We start from the raw sequence: 17,882 nt of genomic DNA, 5'->3' as shown, positions 1-17,882 counted from the left end.
GGTGCGCGATGACATCACTTCATCATGTACCTGTTGTGTGCCGGGCAGACTGCAGCCACTGAGACCAGTCGGGGCGAAACGCACATCGAGGTGCCTGCCAGAACTACAGCATCGGATACCACCCTCTACTGATCAACCATGGCCACAGGTATCGTATGATTATATTTGATACCTAAACCAGCCATTATATGTAGGCTGGCGTCTGAATTTCAGTACTAGTTTACAAACAAAAAAGTTCATTCTCTAGTATTTCAATTTACAGCATAATAATAACCTTTGGCTAGTTTACTTTTTTATCTACTATTGTACATCAAATCTAAAATGATTAATGGTCATGTTTGTTTCCTTTTTTACTCATGGATCCTCATACTGAGGCGTTCTATATATGCTATTTTATAGGATTCAGTGTGGTGTGACTATCATCATGCAATTTTGCTACTTTGGCTTTTTTTTTCTTTGTCTCTGTTTGCCCTCTGTGAATCTCACTTATTCATTGGAAATTATATTGTTAATTAGTGATATATGTTAATAAAGTTTGTTACTTTTTCTATCTCTGCTGCTTTTGTTATACTATATATTCTTGTACACGCAAGTACACGATTACTATATCGTATATTTTGACTATATTATTATAGGTTCATATGTTTATACATCTATTGATGTTTTAGAAGCTATAATTTTATTTGGAAGAAAATATTATAGGTTATGCTGAGACCAGAGTCGAGCCTGGAGCAGCGCGGGGCATGAGGCAAGGTGAGGATTGTGGTTTTTTTAAATATATCACTGAGTGATTACTAGACTGTGGGACCATTTTCGGGGGGTGGGGGTGGAGTGGGGTTGGCTACATTATATGGGGGAGGGCTGTATTAGATTCTATGGGGGAGGGCTGTATTAGATTCTATGGGGGAGGGCTGTATTAGATTCTATGGGGGGCTGTATTAGATTCTATGGGGGAGGACTGTATTACATTCTATGAGGGGCTGTATTAGATTCTATGGGGAGGGCTGTATTAGATTCTATGGGGGAGGACTGTTACATTCTATGGGGGGCTGTATTACATTCTATGAGGGGCTGTATTAGATTCTATGGGGGAGGGCTGGATTAGATTCTATGGGGGGCTGTATTACAATCTATGGGGGTCTGTATTAGATTCTATGGAGAGGGCTGTATTAGATTCTATGGGGGAGGACTGCATTACATTCCATGGGGGGCTGTATTACATTCTATGAGAGGCTGTATTAGATTCTATGGGGAGGGCTGGATTAGATTCTATGGGGGAGGGCTGTATTACATTCTATGGGGAGAGCTGTATTACATTCTGTGGGGGGCTGTATTAAATTCTATGGAGGGCTGCATTAGATTCTATGGGGAGGGCTGTATTAGATTTTATAGGAGTGGGCTGTATTAGACTCTATGAAGAGGGCTGTCTTAGATTCTATGGGGGGCTGTATTACATTCTATAGGGGGGCTGTATTCTAAGGGGGAGGGCTGTATTAGATTCTATGGAGAGGGCTCTATTAGATTCTATGGGGGAGGGCTGTATTAGATTCTATGGGGGAGGGCTGTATTAGATTCTATGAGGGAGGACTGTATTACATTCTATGAGGGGCTGTATTAGATTCTATGGGGAGGGCTGTATTAGATTCTATGGGGGAGGACTGTTACATTCTATGGGGGGCTGTATTACATTCTATGAGGGGCTGTATTAGATTCTATGGGGGAGGGCTGGATTAGATTCTATGGGGGGGCTGTATTACAATCTATGGGGGTCTGTATTAGATTCTATGGAGAGGGCTGTATTAGATTCTATGGGGGAGGGCTGTATTAGATTCAATGGGGGAGGACTGCATTCCATTCCATGGGGGGCTGTATTACATTCTATGAGAGGCTGTATTAGATTCTATGGGGAGGGCTGGATTAGATTCTATGGGGGAGGGCTGTATTACATTCTATGGGGAGAGCTGTATTACATTCTGTGGGGGGCTGTATTAAATTCTATGGAGGGCTGCATTAGATTCTATGGGGAGGGCTGTATTAGATTTTATAGGAGTGGGCTGTATTAGACTCTATGAAGAGGGCTGTCTTAGATTCTATGGGGGGCTGTATTACATTCTATAGGGGGGCTGTATTCTAAGAGGGAGGGCTGTATTAGATTCTATGGAGAGGGCTCTATTAGATTCTATGGGGGAGGGCTGTATTACATTCTATGGGGGAGGACTGTATTAGATTCTATGGGCCTATATTAGACTAGATTGTGGCCCGATTCTAACGCATCGGGTATTCTAGAATATACATGTCCCCGTAGTATATGGCCAATGATGATTCCAGAATTCGAGGCAGACTGTGCCCGTCGCTGACTGGTCGAGGCAACCTTTATGACATAATCGTCGCCATGGCAACCATTATGACATCATCGTCGCTGTGCCCGTTGCTGATTGGTCAAGGCCTGCCGGCCTCGACCAATCAGACGCGGGATGTCTACGTCCTTTATGACATCATCGTCGCTGTGCCCGTCGCTGATTGGTCGAGGCCTGGCGGCCTCGACCAATCAGAGACGCGGGATTTCTACGTCGATGCTGTGCCGGTCTCTGATTGGTCGAGGCCTGGCGGCTTCGACCAATCAGAGAGCCGGGATTTCCAGGACAGACAGACAGAAAGACAGACAGAAAGACAGACAGACAGACAGACAGAAAGACAGACAGACAGACAGACGGAAAAACCCTTAGGCAATTATATATATAGATTCTATGGGGGAGGGCTGTATTAGATTCTATGGGGGGCTGGATTACATTCTATGGGGGGCTGTATTACATTCTATGGGTGCTGTATTACATTCTATGGGGGAGGGCTGTATTAGATTCTATGGGGTGCTGTATTAGATTCTATGAGAGAGGGCTATATTAGATTCTATGGGGGATGGCTGTATTATATTATACTAGATTGTGGCCCGATTCTAACGCATCGGGAATTCTAGAATATGCATGTCCCCGTAGTATATGGACAATGATGATTCCAGAATTCGCGGCAGACTGTGCCCGTCGCTGATTGGTCGAGGCAACCTTTATGACATCATCATCGCCATGGCAACCATTATGACATCATCGTCGCTGTGCCCGTCTCTGATTGGTCGAGGCCTGGCGGCCTCGACCAATCAGAAACGCGGGATGTCTACGTCCTTTATGACATCATCGTCGCTGTGCCCGTCGAATCGGGAATTCTAGAATATGCATGTCCCCGTAGTATATGGACAATGATGATTCCAGAATTCGCGGCAGACTGTGCCCGTCGCTGATTGGTCGAGGCAACCTTTATGACATCGTCGCCATGGCAACCATTATGACATCTACGTCGATACTGTGCCCGTCGCTGAATCAGAAACGTGGGGTGTCTACGTCCTTTATGACATCATCGTCGCTGTGCCCGTTGCTGATTGGTCGAGGCCTGGCGGCCTCGACCAATCAGACGCGGGATTTCTACGTCCTTTATGACATCATCGTCGCTGTGCCCGTCGCTGATTGGTCGAGGCCTGGCGGCCTCGACCAATCAGAGAGCCGGGATTTCCAGGACAGACAGACAGAAAGACAGACAGACAGACAGACGGAAAAACCCTTAGACAATTATATATATAGAAGATGGGGGCTGTATTATATTCTATGGGGAGAGCTGTATTATATTCTACAGGAGAGGGCTGTATTACATTCTATGAGGGAGGACTGTATTACATTCTATGGGGGGCTGTATTACATTCTATGGGGACTGTATTAGATTCTATGGGGGAGGGCTGTATTACATTCTATGGGGAGGGCTGTATTGGATTCTATGGTGGAGGGCTGTATTAGATTCTATGGCTGAGGGCTGTACTAGATTCCATGGGAAAGGGCTGTATTAGATTCTAAGGGGGAGGGCTGTATTACATTCTATGGGGGGTGTATTACATTCTATGGGGGGCTGTATTAGATTCTATGGGGAAGGCTGTATAAGATTCTATGGGGAGGGCTGTATTAAATTCTATGGGGGGCTGTATTAGGTTCTATGAGGTGCTGTATTAGATTCTATGGGGGAGGGCTGTATTAGATTCTATTGGGGAAGGCTGTATTGCATTCTATGGGGGGTGTATTAGATTCTATGGGGGGCTGTATTACATTCTATGGGGGGCTGTATTACATTCTGTGGGGTGCTGTATTAGATTCTATGGGGAAGGCTGTATTAGATTCTATGAGGGAGGGCTGAATTATACATAGTTACATAGTTACATAGTTATTAAGGTTGAAGGAAGACTATAAGTCCATCTAGTTCAACCCATAGCCTAACCTAACATGCCCTAACATGTTGATCCAGAGGAAGGCAAAAAAAACCCATGTGGCAAAGAGTAAGCTCCACATTGGGGAAAAAAATTCCTTCCCGACTCCACATACGGCAATCAGACTAGTTCCCTGGATCAACGCCCTATCAAGGAATCTAGTGTATATACCCTGTAACATTATACTTTTCCAGAAAGGTATCCAGTCCGCTCTTAAATTTAAGTAATGAATCACTCATTACAACATCATACGGCAGAGAGTTCCATAGTCTCACTGCTCTTACAGTAAAGAATCCACGTCTGTTATTATGCTTAAACCTTTTTTCCTCCAAACGCAGAGGATGCCCCCTTGTCCCTGTTTCAGGTCTATGATTAAAAAGATCATCAGAAAGGTCTTTGTACTGTCCCCTCATATATTTATACATTAAAATAAGATCACCCCTTAGTCTTCGTTTTTCCAAACTAAATAGCCCCAAATGTAATAACCTATCTTGGTATTGCAGACACCCCAGTCCTCTAATAACCTTGGTCGCTCTTCTCTGCACCCGCTCTAGTTCAGCTATGTCTTTCTTATACACCGGAGACCAGAACTGTGCACAGTATTCTAAGTGTGGTCGAACTAGTGACTTGTATAGAGGTAAAATTATGTTCTCCTCATGAGCATCTATGCCTCTTTTAATGCATCCCATTATTTTATTTGCCTTTGTAGCAGCTGCCTGACACTGGCCACTGAATATGAGTTTGTCATCCACCCATACACCCAGGTCTTTTTCATTGACGGTTTTGCCCAGAGTTTTAGAATTAAGCACATAATTATACATCTTAGTACTTCTACCCAAGTGCATGACCTTACATTTATCCCCATTAAAGCTCATTTGCCATTTATCAGCCCAAGCTTCTAGTTTACATAAATCATCCTGTAATATAAAATTGTCCTCCTCTGTATTAATTACCCTGCAGAGTTTAGTGTCATCTGCAAATATTGAAATTCTACTCTGAATGCCCCCTACAAGGTCATTAATAAATATGTTAAAAAGAAGAGGGCCCAATACTGACCCCTGTGGTACCCCACTGCTAACCGCTACCCAGTCCGAGTGTGCTCGGTTAATAACCACCCTTTGTTTCCTATCCCTGAGCCAGCTCTCAACCCACTTGCACATATTTTCCCCTATCCCCATTATTCTCATTTTATGTATCAACCTTTTGTGTGGCACCGTATCAAAAGCTTTTGAAAAGTCCATATACACTACATCCACCGGGTTCCCTTGGTCCAATCCGAAACTTACCTCTTCATAGAAACTGATCAAATTAGTCTGACATGAACGGTCCCTAGTAAACCCGTGCTGATACTGGGTCATGAGGTTATTCTTCTTCAGATACTCCAGTATAGCATCCCTTAGAAAGCCCTCCAGGATTCTCCAGGATTTTACCCACAGTAAAGGTTAAGCTTACTGGCCTATAATTACCGAGTTCAGTTTTTGTCCCCTTTTTGAATATTGGCACCACATTTGCTATACGCCAGTTCTGTGGTACAGACCCTGTTATTATGGAGTCTCTAAAGATTAAAAATAATTGTCTATCAATAACTGTACTTAATTCCTGCAGTACTCGAGGGTGTATCCCATCCGGGCCCGGAGATTTGTCAATTTTAGTGATTTTTAGATGCCGCCGCACTTCCTGCTGGGTTAAGCCGGTGACATTTAATGGGGAATTTTTATCACTAGTCATTTTGTCTGCCATGGGATTTTCTTGTGTAAATACTGATAAAAAAAAGTCATTTAGCATATTGGCTTTTTCCTCATCCTCATCCACCATTTCACCCAGACTATTTTTAAGGGGGCCAACACTATCATTTTTTAGTTTCTTACTATTTATGTAGTTAAAGAATATTTTAGGATTATTTTTACTCTCTCTGGCAATGAGTCTCTCTGTCTCAATCTTTGCTGCCTTGATTTGCTTTTTACAGAATTTATTTAATTTTTTGTATTTATTTAATGCCTCCTCACTACCTACTTCCTTTAATTCTCTAAATGCTTTCTTTTTGTCACTTATTACGCCCCTTACAGCTCTATTTAGCCATATTGGTTTCCTCCTAATTCTAGTATGTTTATTCCCATACGGTATATACTGTGCACAGGTCCTATCCAGGATGCTAATAAATGTCTCCCATTTTCTTTGTGTATTTTTGTGTCTCAGGATATCGTCCCAGTTAATTGCACCAAGATCATCTCTCATCCGTTGGAAATTTGCCCTCCTAAAATTTAGTGTCCTTGTAAGCCCTCTACTACAAATCTTATTAAAGGATACATGAACACTTATTATTCTGTGATCACTATTTCCCAAGTGACCCCCAACCCTTATATTTGATATGCGGTCTGGCCTGTTGGTTAATATTAGGTCTAGCAGTGCCCCCCTTCTTGTTGGGTCCTGAACCAGTTGTGAAAGGTAATTGTCTCTCATAGTTGTCAAAAACCGATTACCTTTGCTGGAACTGCAGGGTTCTGTTCCCCAATCTATTTCAGGGTAGTTGAAGTCCCCCATAATAATGACTTCTCCTTGAGTCGCAGCTTCATCTATTTGCTTTACGAGGATATTCTCCATTGCTTCCATTATTTTTGGAGATTTATAACAAACCCTTATCAGTAATTTATTATTTTTCCCCCCTCCCCTCATCTCCACCCACAGGGATTCTACATTTTCATTAAATTCACCTATATTATCACGCAGGATGGGTTTTAAGGACGATTTTACATACAGACACACCCCTCCCCCTCGCTTATCTGTATGGTCATTTCTGAACAGGCTATAGCCCTGCAAGTTAACAGCCCAGTCATGGCTCTCATCCAGCCACGTTTCGGATATCCCCACCATGTCATAATTATGCTCCAACAACATTAGTTCTAATTCGTCCATTTTGTTGGCGAGGCTTCTGGCATTAGTATACATGCACTTGATGTTCCTCTCTGTACCTCTATTTCTTAAATTATTAACTGTTCTAACCCCACCCCCATGCCACCGCCACCCCCAACTTCCTTATTTGTGCCCAGGTCTCTGTCTGCACTATCTTCCCCTCCTATAAATTGAATACCCTCCCCCCAATTCCTAGTTTAAACACTCCTCCAACCTTCTAGCCATTTTCTCCCCCAACACAGCTGCACCTTCCCCATTGAGGTGCAGCCCGTCCCTAGCGTAGAGCCTGTAGCCAACTGAGAAGTCGGCCCAGTTCTGCAGGAACCCAAACCCCTCCTTCCTACACCAATTCTTGAGCCACTTATTAACCTCCCTTATCTCCCGTTGCCTCTCTGGCGTGGCACGTGGTACAGGCAGTATTTCGGAAAATACCACGTTGGAGGTCCTTGCTTTCAGCTTGCGGCCTAATTCCCTGAAATCATCTTTAAGGACCTTCCACCTACCTCTAACTTTGTCATTTGGGCCAATGTGCACCATGACCGCTGGGTCCTCACCAGCCCCTCCCAGTAATCTGTCCACCCGATCAGCGATGTGTCGGACTCGAGCGCCAGGTAGGCAGCACACCGTTCCACGATCCCTGTCTTTGTGACAGATTGCCCTATCTGTTCCCCTAATAATTGAGTTTCCCACTACCAGCACCTGTCTGGCCTGCCCTGCTCTCCTATTTCCCTCCTTACTGGAGCAGTCACTCCTCCGGCTTTCAGAGGACATGCCTGGCTGCAGCAGTGCTACCCCTGTACTGGCACCCCCCTCATCTGCCAACTTAGCAAACTTATTGGGGTGTTCCAGATCAGGACTAGCGTCCCTGGCACTCTTCCCTCTACCCCGCTTCCTAACTGTCACCCAGCTTGCTACTTCACCATCCTGCAGCTCCATCCTACCATCCCCCCCCTCATCTGTCCCATTGAGCGTCTGCTCCGTGAGCAGAAGACTCCTCTCCATATTGTCTATGGATCCTATGGGGCTGTGTTATATTCTATGGGAGAGGGCTGTATTTTATTCTGTGGGGGGCTACATTATATTCTATGCATTAAATTTATTATACCATGTTCCAAATTATTATGCAAATTATATTTTTCTCGGATTTTCCTAAATGCTTGGTGCAAATGACAGTCAGTCTAATAAAAGTCATCACCCGTTAGATTAATCATCGAATTTTATTGAAGAAACCTCCCAATGATAACAGTATAATCTCCAAAACGAATAAAAACTCAAAATGCACTGTTCCAAATTATTAGACAGAGTAGAATTTCTAAACATTTGATATGTTTTAAGGAACTGAAAATGCTCATTTGTGGAATTTGCAGTATTAGGACGTCACACTCACTGAACAAAAAAGCTATTTAACTCCAAAACATCCTAACAGGCCAAGTTACATGTCAACACAGGAACTGTTCTTTGATATCATCTTCACAATTCTTGCATCATTGAACTTATGAGTTTATGGAGAGTTCCTGCTTGTATTTCTTTGCATGAAGTCAGAATAGCCTCCCAGAGCTGCTGTTTTGATGTGAACTGCCTCCCACCCTCATAGATCTTTTTCTTGATGATACTACAAAAGGTTCTCTATAGGGTTGGGGTCAGGGGAAGATGGTGGCCACACCATGAGTTTATCTCCTTTTATGCCCGTAGCAGCCAATGACTCAGAGGTATTCTTTGCAGCATGAGATTTTATACCATGGAAGAAAGTTGTCAGTCAGAAACTCTATATACTTTGCAGAGGTCATTTTCACACCTTCAGGAATCTTAAAGGGCCCTACCAGCTGTTTCCCAATGATTCCGGCCCAAAACATGACTCCTTCACCTCCTTGCTGATGTTGCAGCCTTGTTGGGACATGGTGGCCGTCCACCAACCATCCACTACTCCATCCTTCTGGACTATTCAGGGTTGCTCGACACTCATCAGTAAACAAGACTGTTTGGAAATGAGTCTTCATGTATGTCTGGGCCCACTGCAACCATTTCTGCTTGTGAACACTGTTTAAGGGTGGCCGAAAAGTAGGTTTATGCACCATTGCAAGCCTTTGAACGATCCTACACCTTGAGGTTCGAGGGACTCCAGAGGCACCAGCAGCTTCAAATAACTGTTTGCTGCTTTGTAATGGTATTTTGGCAGCTGTTCTCTTAATCCAATGAAATTGTCTGGCAGAAACCTTGCTCATTATGCCTTTATCTGCATGACCTTTGTCTGTGCTCTGATTCAGTCACAAATCGCTTCACAGTATGATGATCATTCTTAAGTTTTCATGAAATATTTAATGTTTTCATCCCTTGACAAAGGCATTGCACTATTTAATGCTTTTCGGAAGCAGAGAGATCCTTTTTCTTTCCTATGTTACTTGAAAACTGTGGTCTGCTTAATAATGTGGAACATCATTTTTAAGTACCGTATATACTCGAGTATAAGCCGACCCCCTAATTTTGCCACAAAAAACTGGGAAAACGTATTGACTCAAGTATAAGCCTAGGGTGGAAAATGCAGCAGCTACCGGTAAATGTCAAAAATAAAAATAGATACCAATAAAAGTAAAATTAATTGAGACATCAGTAGGTTAAGTGTTTTTGAATATCCATATTGAATCAGGAGCCCCATATAATGCTCCATACAGTTCACGATGGGCCCCATAAGATGCTTCATACAAAATACGCCCCATATAATGCTCCATATTAAAATATGCCCCATATAATGCTGCACAGAGGTTAATAATGGCCCCATAAGATGCTCCATAGAAACATTTGCCCCATACAATGCTGCATAAAAGTTAATGGCCCCATAAGATGCTCCACACATTATGCCCCATAAGATGCTCCACACATTATGCCCCATGAGATACTCCACACATTATGCCCCATAAGATGCTCCACACATTATGGCCCAATAAGATGCTCCACACATTATGCCCGATAAGATGCTCCATACATTATGGCCCCATGAGATGCTCCACACATTATGGCCCCATGAGATGCTCCACACATTATGGCCCCATGAGATGCTCCATACATTATGGCCCCATGAGATGCTCCATACTTTGAGGCCCCATATGATGCTCCATACATTATGGCCCCATGAGATGCTCCATAAATTGTGGCCCCATACGATGCTCCCTACATTGTGGCCCGATACGATGCTCCATACATTGTGGCCCTATGAGATGCTCCATACATTGTGGCCCCATGAGATGCTCCATACATTGTGGCCCCATACGAAGCTCCATACATTGTGGCCCCATAAGTTGCTCCACACATTTCCCCCATTTGCTGTTGCTGCGATTAAAATAAAAAAAATCACATACTAACCTCTGTTCGCTCAGGCCCCCGGCACTTGCAATAGTCACCTTCCTCGTTCTACCAGTGGGCACACTAATCGCGTCTTTGCGCCCTCTGACCTGAACAGTGCAGAGGATGGAAGACAGAGCGGCGCGCAGCGGTGGAATGAGGAAGGTGACTATTGCGCAATGCTCCACCCCAGAATCCACGCAGAGCTCTACCGAGTTGGTAAATGAGCCTATAGTAATTGTCCCCTTAAAGGACAATTTGGAGGCAAACGTTGCCGTGTCTAGTGTACCTCCACCTGCTACCACTAGATGCTGACGTTTCCTCAACCGCTGGGGACATCTGGTGGCAAGATGTCCTGACTGCTGGCAAACATGACAAACCTGGAGTGCACGAGCTGTCCAGGACTTAGATCCCGCTCATAACACTATCATAGCCTCATGTGACTCAGGGGCCTGGACTGGAGATTCCAAAGGTTTGACGAAGGTAGGAGCAGCCGAAACCTCTGTCTACACTGGGTTTACTCTAACTTCCGCTCGTGAAAATGGAGGTCAATACGAGTGGAGACAGCTATTAACTCTTCCAGTGTGGCGGGAATCTCCTAAGTTGCCAGAGCTGGATGTTCAATATATCTGTGTAAAGGACATGTGTCTTATTATTGTGTTCAGTGTAAAAACGCATGAACATAGGAGAGGTCCTAAAAAGACCTGTTTCAGAGTGCTCAGGAACAACGGAGCACTCTGCACCACATGATCGCCATGCTCCCACAGCGGCGGAGCCCACTCCAACGTCCTGTCTGACAGGAGAGACACAATAAATCCCACCTTAGCCCACTCTATGGGGAAACGTGCGGCCAGAAGCTTGAGTTGTACAGAGCACTGGCTTACGAAACCCCTACAAGATTTACTATCACCATAAAATTTTTCTGGCAGCGGGAGGCGAGATAGAGTCGGAACAGGGGTGGCAGTGGACAAGGTTGCTGCAGTCACGCTAGCAGCCTGAACAGCAACTGCGGTTACATCCAAAGTTGAGGTTGTGCGCTCGAGAGCCACCAATCTACCCTCCAGCTGCTGGATGTACCGCAAAGATTGCTGTTTGTCTGTCATCACTAGCCACACCCTGGCGCTAGTGTAATGTGAGGGCTAGCGGAACGCGCCAAATAATTAGAAAAATAGAGTAAGGTGTGTTCGCAGCCCGGGGTCCACCGTGCAGAGATGGAACCTGCTGCTAAGTAATGACGGACTATATGGCGGTACAATATGGATTCACACACGGGTTAACTTCACCCAATATGAAGAAAGTGAACCCTGTTACGTCACAGGGCCGCGGTACCGCACAAAGAGCGCAAGCAAGAAGTCCCAGAACTCTACCCCTAGGTTCGGGATTAGAGTACAACTAGACCTCTTGCGCTCGACACCGCAACTGGGGTGTCAGCGTAACTGAAATAATAATTTAAATGCACGGGAGTGCGTGCAGTACCGCTCTGGCGGACGCCACTAACCACCCAGGCTTGGGCAAGGAAAGCACTGTGAAAGCGCACGGCGCCACACTGGCGGTCACAGCAATTTGACGCTGTTTTGTGTTTCACGTGCTAGTGCAAGTCAGGTGCTAGATAGAAATTATCCACCTTACATGAACAGTAATACACAAGGGAGGGGATAATTAATGAGCGACTTTCACACGTCAACACACACACGTTTACAAGTGTACACTAGCGCATGGCCGAGCGGCCATGCAAACCTTTTATAGCGGTAGTGCCTCAAGACCTTCCAGATGGTTCAATAGGAGCCGCAACAGGACCTGAGCATGTGACCCCTGACCTCCAATGAGAGGTCGTCCCGTGGGCATGCTCAGTGAGGGAAAAGCAGGACTTAGTCCCAGAAAGACCTGCTCGCTGCTGAACATTGCTGGCTACAAGGACAGAGCCTGGAAGGGAAATAGTAACCAGTCGTCCAGTATCAGCTTGAGCTACACGCTGGGACTGATGTCTCCGCTGAGCAGACTCCACTGTGGCTGGAGAAGAATGGGAGACCGCAGCGGAGATGGTTCGAGATTCCCCCTGTGCAGAGGCGGGAATTCGACACCTAACACATAATGCCTCAGATGTGTTTAATCGGATTCAGGTCGGGGGAACAGGCGGGCCAGTCCATAACTTCAATGCCTTCATCTTGCAGGAACTGCTGACACACTCCAGCCACATGAGGTCTGGCATTGTCCTGCATTAGAAGGAACCCAGGGCCAACCATACCAGCATATAGTCTCACAAGGGGTCTGAGGATCTCATCTCGGTACCTAATGGCAGTCAGGCTACCTCTGGCGAGCACATGGAGGGCTGTGTAGTCCTCCAAAGAAATGCCACCCCACACCATTACTGACCCACTGCCAAACCGGTCATGCTGAAGGATGTTGCAGGCAGCAGATCACTCTCCACGGCATCTCCAGACTCTGTCACGTCTGTCACATGTGCTCGGTGTGAACCTGCTTTCATCTGTGAAGAACACAGGGTGCCAGTGGTGAATTTGCCAATCCTGGTGTTATGTGTCAAATTCCAAGCGTCCTGCACGGTGTTGGGCTGTGAGCCCATAGATATAAAGATCCCGGCACTCAACTTGAATTAAACTTGAGTTTTTTTATTCTGTAGTACGAAACTTATTGTTTGGGATGCAAAGAAAAACCAACAAATAACATCAGCTGAAATACAGGACAGCCATTAAAGGCGTTATCTGGGAGTTAGCTTAGTTTTTACTGAACATACAAATCTCTACAGTCTCAGAGTTCATGGGCCAACAATTGCTGGTGATTCTCCATCTTCCAACGACATTATGTTGACAGAGCAGCTCCTTCTTTTTCAGTCTGCGCTGTTGATGGTGTGTCTTCCCTGATGTCATGCTGATTGAATGCCGGCTGCCCGCTTCCTAACTGTAGGAAACCAGCTGACAACTAGCATGAACATTTTCGTACTACGGAATAAAAAACCTCAAGTTTAATTCAAGTTGAGTGCCGGGTTCTTTATATCTATATGCATATGGTTTGGGAACCTACCCGTGCACCCTAGTAGCTGTGCTCACGTCTTTTGACTCACCGGGCTGTGAGCACAGCCTCGATCTGTGGACGTCGGGCACTCAGACCATCCGCACGGAGTCGGTTTCTAACAGTTTGTGCAGACACATGCACATTTGTTGCCTGCTGGAGGGGATTTTTACAGGGCTCTGGCAGTGCTCCTCCTGTTTCACAAAGGCTGAGATAGCGGTCCTGCTGCTGGGTTGTTGCCCTCCTATAGCCCCCTCTACGTCTCCTGGTGTACTGGCCTGTCTCCTGGTAGCGCCTCCAGCCTTTGGATACTATGCTGACAGACACAGCAAACCTTCTTGCCACAGCTTGCATTGATGTGACATCCTGGATGAGCTGCACTACCTGAGCCACTTGTGTGGGTTGTAGAGTCCGTCTCATGCTACCACGAGTGTGAAAGCACAACCAACAGTCAAAAGTGACCAAAACATCAGCCAGAAAGCATTGGTACTGAGAAGTGGTCTGTGGTCCCCACCTACAGAACTACTCCTTTATTGAGTGTGTCTTGATAATTGCCAATAATTTCCATCTGTTGTCTATTCCATTTGCACAACAGCATGTGAAATTGATTGTCAAACAGTGTTGCTTCCTAAGTGGACAGTTTGATTTCACAGAAGTTTGATTTACTTGGAGTTATATTCTGTTGTTTAAGTGTTCCCTTTATTTTTTTTGAGCAGTTTTGAAGAATATTTAGTTTTAAAACAATGTGTAAATGACAGAGAACTGCGGTATGTAAAAGCTCATGTTAAAATCGCATTGCATACGGATTTCATACGGATGTCATACGGATACATAGATGCGAGGAAATCGCATCATCGCATTGCAAATGGATTACACACGGATGACCATACGGAGAACACTCGTGCGACTCCCGACCGACGCCGACCTAACACTGAAAGAAAAAAGATTGAAAAACATTTTTTAAGTTATTGCTTTAAAATTTATCAACTCACCTATAAGGTTTGTAGTTTGCACATGAATTATGAAATTAGTCACAGTGCTTTCTTTCACCTTTGCTGTAACACCAGTATTTTCTGTTATAATCGCTTCTGTACTTGATGAAACAGTGGTTTGCTCTGTTACTGCCTTCACAGTCTCCTTGGGTAATAATGTTTGTGTAAACTGTTTTCCTGAAAAAATATTTACATTTCTAAAGACTTACGGTATTTATAAGGTATTTATGTTAACATGTATCACTGTGGAGCCCAAGTAGTACAGGTAGATTAAGATTTTGCCGAAAATACACAGTAAATGTGTCATCTTTAACTTTATCCCTTTTAGAGATCATTTCATCTTCAACTTGCTTAACTGTTCACAATAACAGAGTTGTGGAAACAACACTGCAACATTATGCTTGAGAGAAAAAAGCAACATAAGTTAATGAAGTGCAATACAAAAAAATCATAACTTTCAAATCCCTGGAGGATAATATAAAACAGTTGAGTAATTCTTCAAAATCCTTAAAATATATATATAAAAAAATACATTTGTGGTATCACTGCATTCATAAAAGTCAAATCATTCAAAATGTAAAAAGAATAACCAAATCAGTAAACATCGTTTACACCAGAATATATAAAAATGCCAAAATTGTTTTTTTTTGTTCACTGCAATGCTAAGTTAAAATAAAAAGCAATCAAAGAATCATATCTTGCCAATTTCGTTTCAACACAAATATCTGTTCAACCTAAAAAAATGGCTTCACACCGCTGTATTGACCAAAAAATGAAAAAGTTACGGGTCTCGGAAATTGTGACACAATTTACTGAAAAACATTCTAATTTTTTTTCATCACTAAAATAATAATAAAAAAATGGGGAAGTTTGAAATCTCCACAATCTTACTGACCTGGAGAGTCGTGATGTCAGATCATTTTTATCACACATGAACACTGTAAAAGCAAAACCCAAAAAACTATATCAGAATTGCATTTTTTTCGCAATTTCACCACACTTGGAATTTTTTACAGTACATTTTATAGTAAAATGATTGTTGTCATTCAAAAGTACAACTCGTCCCACGAAAAGCAAGTCTCCATATGTCTATGTGGACTCAAAAAATAAAGAAGTTATGGTTCTTCGAAGGATAGAAAAAAATTAAATTGACAAGAAGGGATTAACCCCTTTACCCCCAAGGGTAGTTTGCACGTTAATGACCTGGCCAATTTTTACAATTCTGACCACTGTGCCTTTATGAGGTTATAACTCTGGAATGCTTCAACGGATCCAGGTAATTCTGACATTGTTTTCTCGTGACATATTGTACTTCATGATAGTGGTAAGATTTATTTGATATTACCTGCGTTTATTTGTGAAAAAAATGGAAATTTGGCGAAAAGTTTGAAAATTTCGCAATTTTCCAACTTTGAATTTTTATGCAATTAAATCACAGAGATATGTCACACAAAATACTTAATAAGTAACATTTCCCACATGTCTACTTTACATCAGCACAATTTTGGAAACAAATTTTTTTTTAGTTAGGGAGTTATAAGGGTTATGAGTTGACCAGCAATTTCTCATTATTACAACACCATTTTTTGGGGGGACCACATCACATTTGAAGTCATTTTGAGGGGTCTATATAATAGAAAATAACCAAGTGTGACACCATTCTAAAAACTGCACCCCTCAAGGTACTCAAAACCACATTCAAGAAGTTTATTAACCCTTCAGGTGTTTCACAGGAATTTTTGGAATGTTTAAATAAAAATGAACATTTAACTTTTTTTCACAAAAAATTTATTTCAGCTCCAATTTGTTTTATTTTACCAAGGGTAACAGGAGAAAATGGACCCCAAAAGTTGTTGTACAATTTGTCCTGAGTACGCCGATACCCCATATGTGGGGGTAAACTACTGTTTGGGCACATGGCAGAGCTCGGAAGTGAAGGAGCGCCATTTGACTTTTCAATGCAAAATTGACTAGAATTGAGATGGGATACCATGTTGCGTTTGGAGAGCCCCTGATGTGCCTAAACATTGAAACCCCCCACAAGTTACACCATTTTGGAAAGTAGACCCCTAAGGAACTCATCTAGATATGTTGTGAGAGCTTTGAACCCCCAAAGTGTTTCACTACAGTTTATAACGCAGAGCCGTGAAAATAAAAAATCGTTTTTTTCCCACAAAAATTATTTTTAGCCCCCAGTTTTGTATTTTTCCAAGGGTAACAGTTGAAATTGAACCCCAAATGTTGTTGTCCAATTTGTCCTGAGTACGCTGATACCCAATATGTGGGGGGGGGGGAACCACTGTTTGGGCGCAAGGGAGAGCTCGGAAGGGAAGGAGCGCCATTTGGAATGCAGACTTAGATGGATTGTCTGCAGGCGTCACGTTGCATTTGCAGAGCCCCTCATGTAACTAAACAGTAGACACCCCCCACAAGTGACCCCATATTGGAAGCTAGACCCCCGAGGAACTTATCTAGATGTGTGGTGAGCACTTTGACCCATTAAGTGATTCACAGAAGCTTATAATGCAGAGCCGTAAAAAATAAAAAATCATATTTTTTCACAAAAATGATATTTTCGCCCCCAATTTTTTATTTTCCCAAGGCTAAGAGAAGAAATTGGACCCCAAAAGTTGTTGTACAATTTGTCCTGAGTACGCCGATACCCCATATGTGGGGGTAAACCACTGTTTGGGCGCAAGGGAGAGCTCGGTAGGGAAGGAGCGCCATTTGATTTTTCAATGCAAAATTGACTGGAATTGAGATGGGATGCCATGTTGCGTTTGGAGAGCCATTGATGTGCCTAAACATTGAAACCCCCCACAAGTTACACCATTTTGGAAAGTAGACCCCTAAGGAACTCATCTAGATATGTTGTGAGAGCTTTGAACCCCCAAAGTGTTTCACTACAGTTTATAACGCAGAGCCGTGAAAATAAAAAATCGTTTTTTTCCCACAAAAATTATTTTTAGCCCTCAGTTTTGTATTTTTCCAAGGGTAACAGTTGAAATTGAACCTCAAATGTTGTTGTCCAATTTGTCCTGAGTACGCTGATACCCAATATGTGTGGGGGGGGGGGAACCACTGTTTGGGCGCAAGGGAGAGCTCGGAAGGGAAGGAGCGCCATTTGGAATGCAGACTTAGATGGATTGTCTGCAGGCGTCATGTTGCATTTGCAGAGCCCCTCATGTAACTAAACAGTAGACACCCCCCACAAGTGACCCCATATTGGAAGCTAGACCCCCGAGGAACTTATCTAGATGTGTTGTGAGAACTTTGAATCCCCAAGTGTTTCACTACAGTTTGTAACGCAGAGCCGT

The 17,882-nt window shown here is 43.6% G+C and overlaps 1 protein-coding gene across 5 annotated transcripts in view; it reads right to left on the bottom strand.

Annotated features, from left to right (window-relative positions):
• The window catches only part of IL15RA (interleukin 15 receptor subunit alpha), a 122,413-nt gene that overhangs the window by 23,123 nt on the left and 81,408 nt on the right, over positions 1-17,882 (bottom strand). For 3 of the 5 annotated variants that reach the window (XM_069765321.1, XM_069765319.1, XM_069765320.1), the window contains one exon: positions 14,566-14,742. The exons of the other annotated variants lie outside the window; for them this stretch is intronic. In XM_069765321.1, the coding sequence (XP_069621422.1) occupies positions 14,566-14,742 (177 nt within the window). The remainder of the gene's footprint in view (positions 1-14,565; positions 14,743-17,882) is intronic. 5 annotated transcript variants of the gene reach the window in all.

This window comes from Ranitomeya imitator, chromosome 4 (assembly GCF_032444005.1).
Source record: "Ranitomeya imitator isolate aRanImi1 chromosome 4, aRanImi1.pri, whole genome shotgun sequence".
NCBI lineage: Eukaryota > Metazoa > Chordata > Amphibia > Anura > Dendrobatidae > Ranitomeya > Ranitomeya imitator.
Note: the sequence above shows the minus strand (reverse complement) of the source record. Positions and strands in the feature narration are given on the sequence as shown.